At 49.5% G+C, this 15,267-nt stretch overlaps 1 protein-coding gene across 1 annotated transcript in view; it reads left to right on the top strand.

The window, feature by feature from the left end:
* LPAR5 (lysophosphatidic acid receptor 5) overlaps window positions 1-10,741 on the top strand; it is a 48,521-nt gene extending 37,780 nt beyond the window's left edge. The window contains 2 exon segments of the mRNA XM_075348336.1: window positions 4,533-5,072; window positions 5,074-10,741. Coding sequence (XP_075204451.1) covers window positions 4,533-5,072; window positions 5,074-5,661 — 1,128 coding nt within the window. The 3' untranslated portion in view covers window positions 5,662-10,741.
* Window positions 10,742-15,267: the final 4,526 nt, after the last annotated feature.

Below are 15,267 nucleotides of genomic sequence, written 5' to 3'. Positions count from 1 at the left end.
TAATTCTCTTCCAGCAAAACCACTTGGCAAGTGGTTGCTTGCCTGGGGAGCCTTGTTGCTTTCTGGTGCCCTCTCACCTGGATGGCTTTGTTGCTTTCTGGTGCCCTCTCGCCTGGAGAACCTTGTTGCTTTCTAGTGTCCTCTCCCTTGGGGGGCTTTGTTGTTTTCTGATGCCCTCTTGCCTGGGGGGCTTTGTTGTTTTCTGATGCCCTCTTGCCTGGGGGGCTTTGTTGTTTTCTGATGCCCTCTTGCCTGGGGGGCTTTGTTGCTTTCTGATGCCCTCTTGCCTGGGGAGCCTTGTTGCTTTCTGGTGCTCTCTCGCCTGGGGAGCCTTGTTGCTTTCTGGTGCTCTCTCGCCTGGGGAGCCTTGTTGCTTTCTGGTGCTCTCTCGCCTGGAGGGCTTTGTTGCTTTCTGGTGCCCTCTTGCCTGGGGAGCCTTGTTGCTTTCTGGTGCCTTCTCGCCTGGGGAGCCTTGTTGCTTTCTGGTGCCTTCTCGCCTGGGGAGCTTTGTTGCTTTCTGGTGCCCTCTCACCTGGATGGCTTTGTTGCTTTCTGGTGCCCTATCGCCTGGAGAACCTTGTTGCTTTCTAGTGTCCTCTCCCTTGGGGGGCTTTGTTGTTTTCTGATGCCCTCTTGCCTGGGGGGCTTTGTTGCTTTCTGATGCCCTCTTGCCTGGGGAGCCTTGTTGCTTCTGGTGCCCTTCTCGCCTGGGGAGCCTTGTTGCTTTCTGGTGCTCTCTCGCCTGGGGAGCCTTGTTGCTTTCTGGTGCCCTCTTGCCTGGAGGGCTTTGTTGCTTTCTGGTGCCCTCTTGCCTGGAGGGCTTTGTTGCTTTCTGGTGCTCTCTCGCCTGGAGGGCCTTCTTGCTTTCTAGTGCCTTCTCGCCTGGAGGGCCTTCTTGCTTTCTAGTGCCTTCTCGCCTGGAGGGCCTTCTTGCTTTCTGGTGCCTTCTCGCCTGGGGAGCCTTGTTGCTTTCTGGTGCTCTCTCGCCTGGAGGGCTTTGTTGCTTTCTGGTGCCCTCTCGCCTGGAGGGCTTTGTTGCTTTCTGGTGCCCTCTCGCCTGGGGAGCCTTGTTGCTTCTGGTGCCCTTCTCGCCTGGGGAGCCTTGTTGCTTTCTGGTGCTCTCTCGCCTGGGGAGCCTTGTTGCTTTCTGGTGCTCTCTCGCCTGGAGGGCTTTGTTGCTTTCTGGTGCTCTCTCGCCTGGAGGGCTTTGTTGCTTTCTGGTGCTCTCTCGCCTGGAGGGCTTTGTTGCTTTCTGGTGCCTTCTCGTCTGGGGAGCCTTGTTGCTTTCTGTTTCCCTTCTTGCCTGGAGGGCCTTGTTGCTTTCTGGTGCCTTCTCGCCTGGGGAGCCTTGTTGCTTCTGGTTCCCTTCTCGCCTGGAGGGCTTTGTTGCTTTCTGGTGCCCTCTCGCCTGGAGGGCTTTGTTGCTTTCTGGTGCCCTCTCGCCTGGGGAGCCTTGTTGCTTTCTGTTGCCCTCTCGCCTGGAGAGCCTTGTTGCTTTCTGGTGCTCTCTCGCCTGGAGGGCTTTGTTGCTTTCTGTTGCCCTCTTGCCTGGAGGGCTTTGTTGCTTTCTGTTGCCCTCTTGCCTGGAGGGCTTTGTTGCTTTCTGTTGCCCTCTTGCCTGGAGGGCTTTGTTGCTTTCTGTTGCCCTCTTGCCTGGAGGGCTTTGTTGCTTTCTGTTGCCCTCTTGCCTGGAGGGCTTTGTTGCTTTCTGTTGCCCTCTTGCCTGAGGGGGCTTTGTTGCATTCTGATGACTTCTCACCTGGAGGGCTTTGTTGCTTTCTGACACCCTCTCGTCTGGGAGGCTTTGTTGCTTTCTGGCATCCTCTCGCCTGGATGGCTTTGTTGCTTTCTGACACCCTCTCGCCTGAGGGGGCTTTGTTGCATTCTGATGACTTCTCACCTGGAGGGCTTTGTTGCTTTCTGGCGCCCTCTCACCTGGGGGGCTTTGTTTCTTTCTGGTGTCCTCTTGCATGGGGAGGCTTTGCTGCATTCTGATGCCCTCTCATCTGAGGGGGGCTCTGCTGCATTTTGTCACCCTCTCGCTTGGAAGGCCTTGTTTTTTTCTGGTGCCCTCTCCCCTGGGGGGCTTTGTTGCATTCTGACACCCTTTTGTCTTAAGGGGTTTGTTTCTTTCTGGTGATCTCTCACCTGGCGGGCTTTGTTTCTTTCTGGTGCCCTCTCGCCTGAGGAGCTTTGTTGCTTTCTGGTGCCCTCTCACTTGGGGGTCTTTGCTGCATTTTAGCGCCCTTTTGGTGAGGGACATTCCTTGTCTTGCTTACACCTATGACTCCACTGAGTACATTTCGATGCCCCATGTACATTCACTAAGTACTCTTTACATTGTGCCATATATTTAATGGTAGTTAGATGCTCGGGTCGATCTCCTAAATGGTGGTCCTGTGTCCCCACATTCACCAGAGATTGTCATTGACATTCGCATCGTTCATCGTCCTTACTGTAAAATTGTCTCAGCCTACCAATTTTATTAGGCCTGGTCCACCATCTAACCCAACCATGAGTGGAAAAAAACGATTGTGTATCATTCATATTCTCTGAAAAAAGGCCAAGAAAGCAAAACCTCTGGCGGGGTGTGTAAACTTTTGAGCACAACTGTATAATTTGAATATATAAGTGCATGTGACTGTTTTGGGGTTTTGCTCGCCATTTCCTCCCCACGCTCAGCAGTTTGGAAATACCAGTAAAAATAGTAAGTAAAAAGTTACACAAGCTAAGCAGACAAAGACCTATATGCTGTATTGGAAATTCCACGTGAGCGGTTGTTCCCAGCGACCTCCCACCTACACAGGCGAACGTCCTCGGCCCCTTTTATCAGCCTCTCCTGGCTCATCCCATAATGTAGAAGAGTTTACATTTTAGATTCCGGGATATTTCTGTGATTTGTTTCCATCAGGTCTAAACAAACCTGACCGGCACGTCCCAAGCTCGGCGCGGCGCCCCAGGTAGAGTACGCTGCTTATTATTATCCTGTATCGCGTCCACACAGGACGTGTGATTGTTGCAGATGTCGCCGTATGTTGGATGTCTGCTCCGAAGAAGAAGGGAAGTGGCTGTCACGAGCGCATGACATATTGTATCAGGACGGAGACCACTTGTATCTCACTCATAATAAGGAAAAGGTATTTTCAGGACGACCTTTCAGCTGTAAATAGAAAAGGAACACTTCTAATAATAGAGAAATGGAGGCCGTTATCTTGTAGAATTTAATTCTGAAGGCTCAGAGCTGAAATCTTACAACACCCCCTGCTGGTTCAGTCTGTTAGTGTTCTATCTATGTATAAATCATAATTTGGTAAAACTGATTGTGGGGGATGGCGTGCCATATATAATACTACTGCCTTCTTATGTGCTAGGGGGTTATTTTTTAGATGCAATTTAATGTAATATGTCATCAGAAAATTACCTATTGTTTAAATCAGGTTTTTATATTTAATATATTTTTGGGGGGTAAATGCAGATTTTTTTATTTTCAATTTTCCAAGCCATAATATACATTAAAAATAATAATTATAATCATATTCAAATTTTTACACTGACCACACAAATGAAATACTTCCATGTCCTGTTTTTTTTTTTAGGAGTCTTTCATCATCAAAGACAGGATTATAACAATTGATAACACCTCTATATATAGTAAATAACACAAGATCCACCATTCACAATGTGATATCACAGCTCAGCTCCTTCTCCTCCTGTACAATGACTGATAACACCTCTATATACAATAGATAACATAGAGTCCACCACTCACAATAGACAATGTCACAGCTCACCTCCTCCTGTACAATGACTGATAACACCTCTATATACAGCATATAACATAGGATCCACCATTCACAATAGGTGATATCACAGCTCACCTCCTCCTGTACAATGACTGATACCACCTCTATATACAGTAGAGAACAGAAACCACCATTCATAATAGGTGATGTCACAGCTCACCTCCTCCTCCTCCTGTGCAATGACTGATAACACCTCTAATATACAGTAAATAACACAGGATCCACCATCACAATAGGCAATATACAATGACTGATAACACCTCTATAAACAGTAGGTAATACAGGATCCACCATTCACAATAGGTGATGTCACAGCTCACCTCCCCCTCCTCCTGTACAATGACCGATAACAACTCTCTATACAATAGATAATACAGGATCCACCATTCACAATAGGTAATGTCACAGCTCACCTCCTCCTTCTCCTGTACAGTGACTGATAACACCTCTATATACAGAATATAACACAGGATCCACCATTCACATTAGATGATATCACAGCTCACCTACTCCTGTATAATGACTGATAACAGTAGATAACACAGGATAATTTCCACCTGGAGAGCAGGAAGCAGTCTAATATTAATTAATATGATTTTGTATGGGCGCTGTAATATAATGTTGATGTGGCCGGCAGGGTTGGAGGGACACCATTGGTGGTGTCATTATATTCACATTGCTTTTTGCTTTTTGTTGGATGTGTAATTTATTCTGTCTCTGTCTCCTCAGGTGACTCTGGTGATGAATCACTCGGATTTGGAGAACTGTAACGCAAGTACCCCTCCGCGGTCACACATGGTGCTTCTGGTGGGATACAGCCTGTTGATGCCCCTCGGGGTCATACTGAATGGAGTCTCTCTGGTGGTGTTCCTGCGCTGGTTGCGACCCCTCACCGTCGTCAGCACCTTCCTCTGTAACCTGGCCCTCAGCGATCTCCTCTTCTCCCTCTCGCTGCCCTTACGGATTTATTATTATGCCAATAACCACTGGCCGTTCGGAAAGTTCCTCTGCCGATTGTCTGGATCCATCTTCCACATCAACATGTACGGCAGCTGTCTGTTCCTCTTCTGCATTAATGTAGACCGATACTTGGCCATCGTTTACCCTCTACGTTTCCGACACTTTCGCAGGCGCAAAGTTGCCCGTCTGACTTGTTTGTGCGTCTGGTTGATCATCGTGAGCGGGTCGGTACCTGCTGCTCTTGTACATGACTCAAAAGACTGCTGGGATGGAGAGAAGGTGATCGCCCGTTGTTTTGAGGGACTTAGCAGGCTGGCACACCTACCTGATGCCATTTCTATTCCTTGCTGAAATCATCGGGTTCCTTTTGCCCCTTGGGGCAGTTCTCTACGGCTCCTGCCATGTCTTCTGGGAACTATGCCGGGCATCAGAAGGAGGAAGACATAGACACAAGAGAACGATCCGATTGCTCATCCTTAACCTTGTCATCTTCCTTTTTTGCTTTGTCCCCTATAATGCAACTCTTGTGGCGTACGGGCTTCTCCGAGCTGAACTTGCCCCGGACCCGTGGGGCCTCAAACCCACCCTGAAGAAGATTCTTACCGTCACCGTTCTTCTAGCAAGTACCAACTGCGCCCTGGACCCTCTGGTCTATTACTTCAGTACTGAAGGTTTCCGTAACACGCTAAGTCAGATGGTCCGGTCTAGCAAAGACTTCAGTAAGAATGAAAAATCCACCAAGACCACGATGACCAGAGAGGACAAAAGCTTTGAAATCAATAAGGCGTCCAACAAAAAGCCCGAGAAGAAAGAGGAGCAACACAAGTTTCCGCATGTTCGAATGGGCCATGCCAATGGGAAAGAGAGAAGAAAGATGATTGAGGAATCTGAGATATGAGTCTGAAATCTGAAGGAACAATCCAAGAGCGAGAAAGGCCCCTGTCCTGTGCCAAAACATGGGCCTATTCTTTGAGAGAAGCTCCTGGCTGATTTGGAGGAGGTTATGGCCCTCTTACGTCTTGGCCCCTGTGCGGCTTCACAGGCTACACCTATGATCTGTCCACAATCGGAGGCTGGGATCCCCTGGATAGTCACATGAAGGCCTTTACCGAATTTGAGAAGATGTGAAGCTCTTTGAGGACTCAAATTTAACTATTATTAAGAAAGAGGAGAAAAAGTGGCTCCTCTGGGGCGCTAGGTTAATAAAGAGGACCCCAACCACAATCACCTCCAATAATATCTAAATCCGAGAGCCACATCTAGACTGGGCGACCGCCGAGACCCTAAAAATGAGTGAAGGATCAAAGAGGTGGCCTGAAGTGTCTGTAGGTGATCACAAGAACACCAGTTTCACGCACACATGTTTTTTTTGCACCCAAATTATTGTGGAGTGTCCTGACCTGACCACGGATTTAAAGGGGTTTTTCATCATCAGAAATGGGTACAATGCAACATCGTTGTAGAAAAAGACATGGTCACACATCCAAAAATTATAAGTTGATCTAAAGCCGCTAGGCAAACATGTATATACCTGAACATGAGGCTCTTGGTTAAACATTCTGATCAGACGGTATGAAGCTGGTGCCACGTCACGGTGAACCTCTGAGTGGGTCCCTAACTTTGATGACTGGGAGCTCCTTTCACAGGGTGTTGGTGCTGTGTGGCAGCCATTGTTGCAGTGATTTTGTGTGGGTGGGGTGGTGTGGCCTTGAGTCTTGGGGGCTCAGCCTTGAAGCATGGGTGTTGTGAGGCACAGGTCACCTGCTCTGCTGCTGTATTGCCGCTGCGGCAATGGTTGCACCGCACCTTTAAGGCGTCAACATTAGGGACCCACTCAGAGGTTCACCGTGACGAGGCAGTGGGATTTATACAGGGTGCATAAATTTTTGCCTAGCGGCATTAGATGAACTTGTGGTTTTTGGATGTGTAGTTCATGTCATTTTCTACAGCTGTGTTGCAATAAATGGGAACAATTGCAAAGAGTTTGTAAAAACAGGCAACTTTGCAATTTAATTCTAAGGACCAAACCCTTTCTATTCTCAAGAATGGAGTAATTTCTATATTTTACTGCCCATTGGTTACCGGCCCCCTTTGCAGTTTAACAGTCTTTGCAGTTTCCTCGGAAAAAAGCAAAGCACTTACAAGCTCTTTCCTATACAGCTTGTAAGTGCTGCACAGAAGTTGGCCGGATCACTGGATCCCGGCTACCTTCATTGGTGCTGCACTCAACTGAAGTTGCAGTCAGAAGGCAGGGGAGGGGGAGAGAATAACACTTTAATGACTGACTGAAAACATTAGAAGTCCCTATGATAATCCTTGGTCATAATACTGGTGGAAAAACGTGTCTGCATTTGGGTGATTTATCAGTATTAAAAAAAGACTCTGTTTTGTGGATTATACAGGAGTTCATCTTAAAGTGGAGGTCCACCTTCAAAAGCCCCGATACTGTGTCATACCCAGTGCAGGGAATGTTCCTGCAATAGACATAACCCAATGCATCACTTCTGATGGAGAGCCCCTTTAATTACCATTGGCTGTATAGTAAACAGTCAGCATATTTTTGCTCTGTCCAGTTGTTTTCCACCCAAAAACCATCAACAAGTAGGTTCTGGATGGATCTGATTGTTCATATTAAAGGGGTTGTCCCACAAACAACATGTTGCCTAATCACAGGAATGATAACTGCATGATTGTTGGGGGCCTGGCTCTTGAGACTCCCACCAATCTTGCAGGTCAAAAGTCCTCTGTGCGAGTGTAGCCGTAGCGTGCGTGTGCAAGCGTAGCGTGGATGTGCGAGCGTAGCAGTAGCGAGTGTAGCCGTAGCAAGCGTGTGCAAGCGTAGCAGCATTATGTGAGCGAGTGCATATGTGGGTGTAGCAGTAGTGAGCATGTGCAAGTGTAGCAGTAGTGAGCATGTGCGAGCGTAGCTGTAGCGTGCGTGTGCGAGCGTAGCATGCGTAGCAGTAGCGAGCGTAGCCGTAGCAAACGTGGCAAGCGTAAGAGCAGCGTGTGTGCGTGTGCGAGTGTGCAGCAGCGAGTGTACCGCTCCGCGGCCTCAGCTGCGACCGCCGAGCCACTCAGGTCCGTGCTCGTGTGTGTCGGTGGCTCGAGCGCCTCTGGACCCGGGGGTCACGTCGCTCTGGAAGGGTGTAGTGGCGGTGCCCGCAGGGGGTGGTGGGGTAGTTGTGTTGTGCATTTCATGACGCCACCCATGGGTTGTGGTGATGATGGACACCACCGCTGCGGTGAAGGTACGGGGGCTCCCGGGAGCGGTGTAGTGGCGCAGCTTGGTGTTAACCCGTCCGTGGGTAGGGGCGGTGTGTCCCGGGGCCCGGTAGTGGGGTTGCAGGGCGCAGGGTTGCGGTGCGGTGCGGTGTGATGCCCGAGGGCACTGGTGTACTCACGACTAAACCACACAGAGTCACTGGTAAACCAAACGGGGCCCGCAGCCGGCTTCAGTTTCTCCAGATCGGTTGGTAATGTCCTCCTTTCTCCTGCACCTGTATGTGATCTTGGCTACTGTGCCTGGGCACTGGTAGCCCGCTCCCCGGCGTATATGTGCCGTAGGAGCCCATTTGCCCGCAGACGCTGGCCCTTGGATCTCTGGCCTCTAGCGGTGGCTCCTATCCGGACGGGTTGGGCTGTTGCCTTCAATCGGGACTTAGGTGGGAATGAACCCCTGAGGTCCAGACCGCAATCAGTTGATTTGACTATGGTGGTGGGTTATAGCCTAGTTTGGAGTCTGAGTACCCTGCCTGGCGCTCCGGTATCCAGTTAGCTCCCCGGTTCGGTTCCGGCGGGCCACTACCCTGTCCCGGTCCCTTACGGTTCCGCTGGTCATATTCCCGGTCTCCTGCAGGCGGTCACTATCGTCTGCCTGACTGACTGATCTGGGGTCCCAGGCTCCAACCCAGGCCCCACACAGAACTGAGCTTTTCTCTCCTCCAAACTTAAACTTCAACTCCCTCTGTTTTCCTGCCTCAGGCCAGCAGACTCCTCCGGGGGGCGTGTCCTTCCGCCTGACTCTGCCCACCTGGTGTGCCTGTCTGACTCTGAGGGAGGCAATCAGGTTTTTTGGTTGACTGTTGGTACCTTACTGGGGTGGGGGTATATGTGGTGAGTGTAATGACCTGTGACCCCTGGGGTGCCCAGGGTGTCACACGAGCGTGTGCGAGTGTAGTAGCAGCGTGTGTGCGCGTGTGCGAGTGTGCAGCAGCGAGCGTGTGCGAGTGTAGCAGCAGCGTGCATGTGCGAACGTAGCAGCAGCGTGCATGTGCGAACGTAGCAGCAGCGTGCATGTGCAAACGTAGCAGCAGCGTGCATGTGCGAACGTAGCAGCAGCGTGCATGTGCGAACGTAGCAGCAGCGTGCATGTGCGAACATAGCAGCAGCGTGCATGTGCGAACGTAGCAGCAGCGTGCATGTGCGAACGTAGCAGCAGCGTGCATGTGCGTGCGTAGCATTTGCGTGCATGTGCGAACGTAGCAGTAGCGTGCATGTGCGAGCGTAGCATTTGCGTGCATGTGCGAACGTAGCAATAGCGAGCATGTGCGAGCGTAGCATTTGCGTGCATGTGCGAACGTAGCAGTAGCGAGCATGTGCGAGCGTAGCAGTAGCGAGCATGTGCGAGCGTAGCAGTAGCGAGCATGTGCGAGCGTAGCATTTGCGTGCATGTGCGAACGTAGCAGCAGCGAGCATGTGCGAGCGTAGCATTTGCGTGCATGTGCGAACGTAGCAGCAGCGAGCTTGTGCGAGCGTAGCATTTGCGTGCATGTGCGAACGTAGCAATAGCGAGCATGTGCGAGCGTAGCATTTGCGTGCATGTGCCAACGTAGCAATAGAGAGCATGTGCGAGCGTAGCATTTGCGTGCATGTGCGAACGTAGCAGTAGCGAGCATGTGCGAGCGTAGCAGTAGCGAGCATGTGCGAGCGTAGCATTTGCGTGCATGTGCGAGCGTAGCATTTGCGTGCATGTGCGAACGTAGCAGTAGCGAGCATGTGCGAACGTAGCAGTAGCGAGCATGTGCGAGCGTAGCAGTAGCGAGCATGTGCGAGCGTAGCAGTAGCGAGCATGTGCGAGCGTAGCATTTGCGTGCATGTGCGAGCGTAGCAGTAGCGAGAGTGTGTGAGCAAGCACCACTGCTATAGAGAAGAGCAGTGGTTGCATATGCTCATTACCGCTCTATTCACACAAAGGACTTTGGGACCTCCATTCTCGTGATTTGTGGGGGTCCCGGGAATCCTACATTTATCACCTATCTTTTACATGAGATAATTACTGTTATAGGACAACCCCTTTAGTGCATTGTGGGTAGAGCGAGTTCTGCAGGGATTGGGCTGAGCGTCTGATTGGCTCATTTTAACCATTTCTATTCCGTGAGACGTCATTGTGTCGCCTTCACCATACAGAGGGGTGAGGAGTCACAGATGCCAGAGGTGCAGAATGGAGGGGTATATACAGTGCAGGAGGGGGAGGTTCACTACAGTCACTGAATGTCCTTCAATATCGGTTCTATGACAATATACGTTATCTCCTGCCGCTGTATAGTGCCATGATACCATCAGCCGCACTGGTCCATTATACGGGGGCTTACACTGAAAGCAATCACAGGCTGACACTTGGGGTGACATAAGGTATCACATTTAGGGTTCTTACAGAATATTAAATAGACTGGACCCTTATTGGCGATGGTCCCAGTATCTACCTATATAATCACGTCATACCCTTCCACTACGTGCTGTCATATACAATGCACTGACTATACACTGACTATACACTGACTATACACTGTGGTGTAATGGACCGTGCAGCGTAGGCCGGAGCCTGACGTCCACACGCATCGTGTTCCACTATGGAGCCCTCTACTTTGTTCCCATCTACCTCCTATGATATTATATGCCTCTGTGAGGACATGAAAGGTTCTGGAAGCTTTCGTTTTATTTTTACATGTATTGTATTTGTATATATTGTATGCACATGGATTCATTAATATGGATTATTAGATTCTCATTAGCTGCAGTGTAATACCTCTATATGGACAGCAGATGGCGGTGATGTTCTTTTGCATTTTTCACACTGTAAGAACTAATAGGATGATAGGGGATTAGATGGAAGGAGGGAGGGAAGAATGGATAATTGGGATGGATGGATGGAGACAGTGAGGGAGCGAGGGATGGATAGTTGGGATGGATGGAGGGAGCGAGGGATGGATAGTTGGGATGGATGGAGGGAGCGAGGGATGGATAGTTGGGATGGATGGATGGAGGGAGTGAGGGATGGATAGTTGGGATGGATGAAGGGAGCGAGAGATGGATAGTTGGGATGGATGGAGGGAGCGAGGAATGGATAGTTGGGATGTATGAATAATGGAAGGAGACAGGGAGACATGGATGGATAGTTGGGATGGATGGATGAAGGGATGGATGGATGAAGGGAGGGAGACAGGGAGGGAGCGACGGGTGGATAGTTGGGATGATTTAATAATGGATGGAGACCAGGAGACATGGATGGATAGTTGTGATGGATGGATGGATGAAGGGATGGATGAAGGGAGGGAGACAGGGATTGAGGGATGGATAGTTGGGATGGATGAATGGAAACAGGGAGGGAGCGAGAGATGGATAGTTGGGATGGATTTAATAATGGATGGAGGGAGGGAGGAATGGATGGAGAAAGGGAGACCTGGATGGATAGTTGGGATGGATGGATAGATGGATGAAGGCATGGATGGATGAAGGGATGGATGGATGAAGGGAGGGAGACAGGGATTGAGGGATGGATAGTTGGGATGGATGAATGGAAACAGGGAGGGAGCGAGAGATGGATAGTTGGGATGGATTTAATAATGGATGGAGGGAGGGAGGGAGGAATGGATGGAGAAAGGGAGACATGGATGGATAGTTGGGATGGATGAATAGATGGATGAAGGCATGGATGGATGAAGGGATGGATGGATGAAGGGAAGGAGACAGGGATTGAGGGATGGATAGTTGGGATGGATGAATGGAGACAGGGAGGGAGCGAGAGATGGATAGTTGGGATGGATTTAATAATGGATGGAGGAATGGATGGAGAAAGGGAGACATGGATGGATAAAGGGGGGATGGATAAAGGGGGGATGGATAAAGGGGGGATGCATGGATGAAGGGATGGAAGGATGAAGGGAGGGAGACAAGGATTGAGGGATGGATAGATGGATAGATGGAGTGATGGATGGAGGGATTTATTAATATGGATAGTTGGAATGGATAGTTGAAGGGATGGAGACAGGGAGGGATGGATGAAGGGAGGGAGAGAGGGATTGAGGGATGGATAGTTGGAATGGATGGATGGATGGAGACATGGATGGATATTTGGGATGGATGAAGGGAGGGAGACCGGGATTCAGGGATGGATAGCTTGGATGGATTGATGGAGTGATGGATGGATAGATTGGATGGAGGGATTTATTGATATGGATAGTTGGCATGGAAGGATGGATGGATTGATGAATAGTTTTGATGGAGGGATGGAAAGTTGGAATAGATAAAGTGTAGCATGTCTAATCTATCATCAATTTAATATAAGATTTCATTATAGGGGGTAATTTCACAGCCCCTCTACACTATGGTAAACCCTATTTAGTAACATTAAAAAAAACTAAGGATAATTATTTTTTGGGGAGAGGCGGTGGTGGTGGGGGAAATTCCTACAAGTTGCTGGCGCCTATAATAAAAGAAGAGGATAAGGGGCGGTACGTGGACCCCAAGAAGACGGCTTGATATTATCTGGACCGCACTTTTTAAGCTCAGCTTCATCCGCGCTCAGCTATGATCTGTGGCTGCGGTGCGGTAAATTGGAATAGAGGTCAGGCACTGTTTATCAAAAAGCTTCCATCCCTCATGCTTTACACTACAGCTCTTCCGGCTCACTTTCCAGTAGGATGTCTCTGTCACAAAACTGACAAAATGATTAAAAAAATAAGAGCAGCTCAACCAGCAATGAAGTATCAGGTAACAAATGCACATGATCAAGAGCCGCAGTAACAGAAGCTTATGCAAACCCCTTCTTAACTGGGTCCTTCCTTCCTTTCTTTCTTCTTTCCTCCCTTCCCTTCCTTCCTTCCTTCCTTCCTTCCTCCCTTGCTCCCTTCCTCCATCCATCCCTTCCTTCCTCCATCCTTCCCTCCCTTCCTCCATGCATCCCTCCCTTCATTCATCCATCCATCCATCCCTCCCTTCATCCATCCATCCATCCATCCATCCCTCCCTTCATCCATCCTTCACTTCATTCATCCCTTCCTTCATCCATCCATCCCTCCCTTCATTCATCCATCTCTCCCTTCATCCATCCACCCATCAATACCTTCATCTATCCATCCCTTCATCTATCCATCCCTCCAACTATCCATTCCAATTGTCTATTTCAATAAATCCCTCCATCCAATCTATCCATCCATCCCAACTATTCATCCCACAATCCCTTTCTCTCTCCCTTCATCCATCCATCCCAACTATCCACCCCTGTCTCCATCCATCCATTCCTCCCTCCCTCCATTATTCATCCATCCCAACTATCCATCCCTCGCTCCTGCCTTGTCTCCATCCATTCTTCCTTCCTTCCTTCCTCCCTTGCTCCCTTCCTCCATCCATCCCTTCCTTCATCCATCCTTCCCTCCCTTTATCCATTATTCCCTCCCTTCATCCATCCATCCCTCCCTTCATCCATCCATCCCTCCCTTCATCCCTCCATCCCTCCCTTCATCCATTCTTCCCTTCATTCATCCCTTCCTTCATCCATCCATCCCTCCCTTCATCCATCCATCCCTCCCTTCATCCATCCATCCCTTCCTTCATCCATCCATCCATCCCTTCATCCATCCACCCATCCATCCCTTCATCTATCCATCCCTCCAACTATCCCTCCAACTATCCATTCCAACTGTCTATTTCAATAAATCCCTCCATCCAATCTATCCATCCATCCCAACTATTCATCCCTCAATCCCATTCTCTCTCCCTTCATCCATCCATCTCAACTACCCACCCCTGTCTCCATCCATCCATTCCTCCTTCCCTCCATTATTCATCCATCCCAACTATCCATCCCTCGCTCCCGCCTTGTCTCCATCCATTCTTCCTTCCTTCCTTCCTTAATTCCTTCCTTCCAGATGATGGCGATGAAGGTCACATTTAGGAATGGCATTCTGCAATCACATCTCTGGGGCTCTGACAATGAGGAATAATTGCCGGTGACTGACAGCGGCGAACACTGATGTTATAGGCAGGTGCTGGCTGTGTAACGCGGTTGGCAGGTGTCCTGTATGGAGCCAGTTCAGCCCCTGAGCTTGGCGCGTACTCAGATCAGGGGGAAGGAGCTTTGTAGGACCTTGCTCCACCAACCATGGACTACCAACATGGCCACTGGACCAGAGATTGCCCCGTTCTTCCTCACCAGGACTATGAGGTAGACATACACCAGGATGCATGGAGTACAGAGACTCCGCCGGCCGAGCCACAAACTTCAGCCCCACCGGATGATCATCCTACTGGCGGTATAGTACCAATGGTCTCTTGAGTTTCTCTGTAATTTGACCTTACATTAACGTCCGGATTTGTCACACGTTGACGTCCGTTTTTCTCAGACCAGGCGCTTATAAATGCTCAGAATATCGGGTACTATTTTAATTTTTGTTTTTGCTGTGTGAAAAGTGGTTCACAAACAGATGAGAAGTGGAGCGTAGCTCAGGAAAAAAATCATCCGCAAGGGATATGAACGCGGCACCAAGCCCGAAGGGAGATAAACGCCGCCATCGACGTACGTTCGCCAATAGTGCACCCTTGGTGCAAAACGTCAATGGCATCCGTGAGCTGACAACTGACAACTATACTGTGCACGGACACGACTGCGAATGTCGAACACGGAGGACAAAATGGACAAGACAAAGCCGGAAACCTCCTCCTAGTAAGATCTATGTAATGAGATCAGGAGCGGCGGGAGATGATCTATGGCCATGGAGGGACAGCTGGGAAATATGTAAATATGTCTGCAGAGGGCGTCTACCCGGAGGCCACAGGAGACGTCGCAGGACAAGCCTCGCATTAATCTCCAAAATCCAGCTGCAAGGCATGCTGGGACATCCTTTGTGTCGTTCACACATCATGTGATCATAAATGCTATATACGGAGGAGGAAGAAATATACATACACCTATATATATATATATATATATATATATATAAATATATATATATACACTGTATGCGTGGGGAAAAAAAGTCTATGAGAGCATTACATATGCAGACGAGTTCTTCTGCCGGCCATCAGCTATTATCTACAAGGTTTCTTCACCTATATCTTCACAGTGATTTTCTTTGGGTCGTGCAACCAAAAACATTGGTGCAACTTTTCTGCTACTTGTACCACCCCGGGGCTCGGCCGGCTGCCGAGTCGCTCGGATACGTGCTCGTCGGTGGGTGGCTCGAGCTCTTCACGGACCCGGGGGTCACGTCACTCTGAAAGGGGG

This window comes from Anomaloglossus baeobatrachus, chromosome 5 (assembly GCF_048569485.1).
Source record: "Anomaloglossus baeobatrachus isolate aAnoBae1 chromosome 5, aAnoBae1.hap1, whole genome shotgun sequence".
Lineage (NCBI taxonomy): Eukaryota > Metazoa > Chordata > Amphibia > Anura > Aromobatidae > Anomaloglossus > Anomaloglossus baeobatrachus.
The sequence above is the reverse complement of the archived record's forward strand: the minus strand, read 5'-3'. Positions and strand labels throughout refer to the sequence as shown.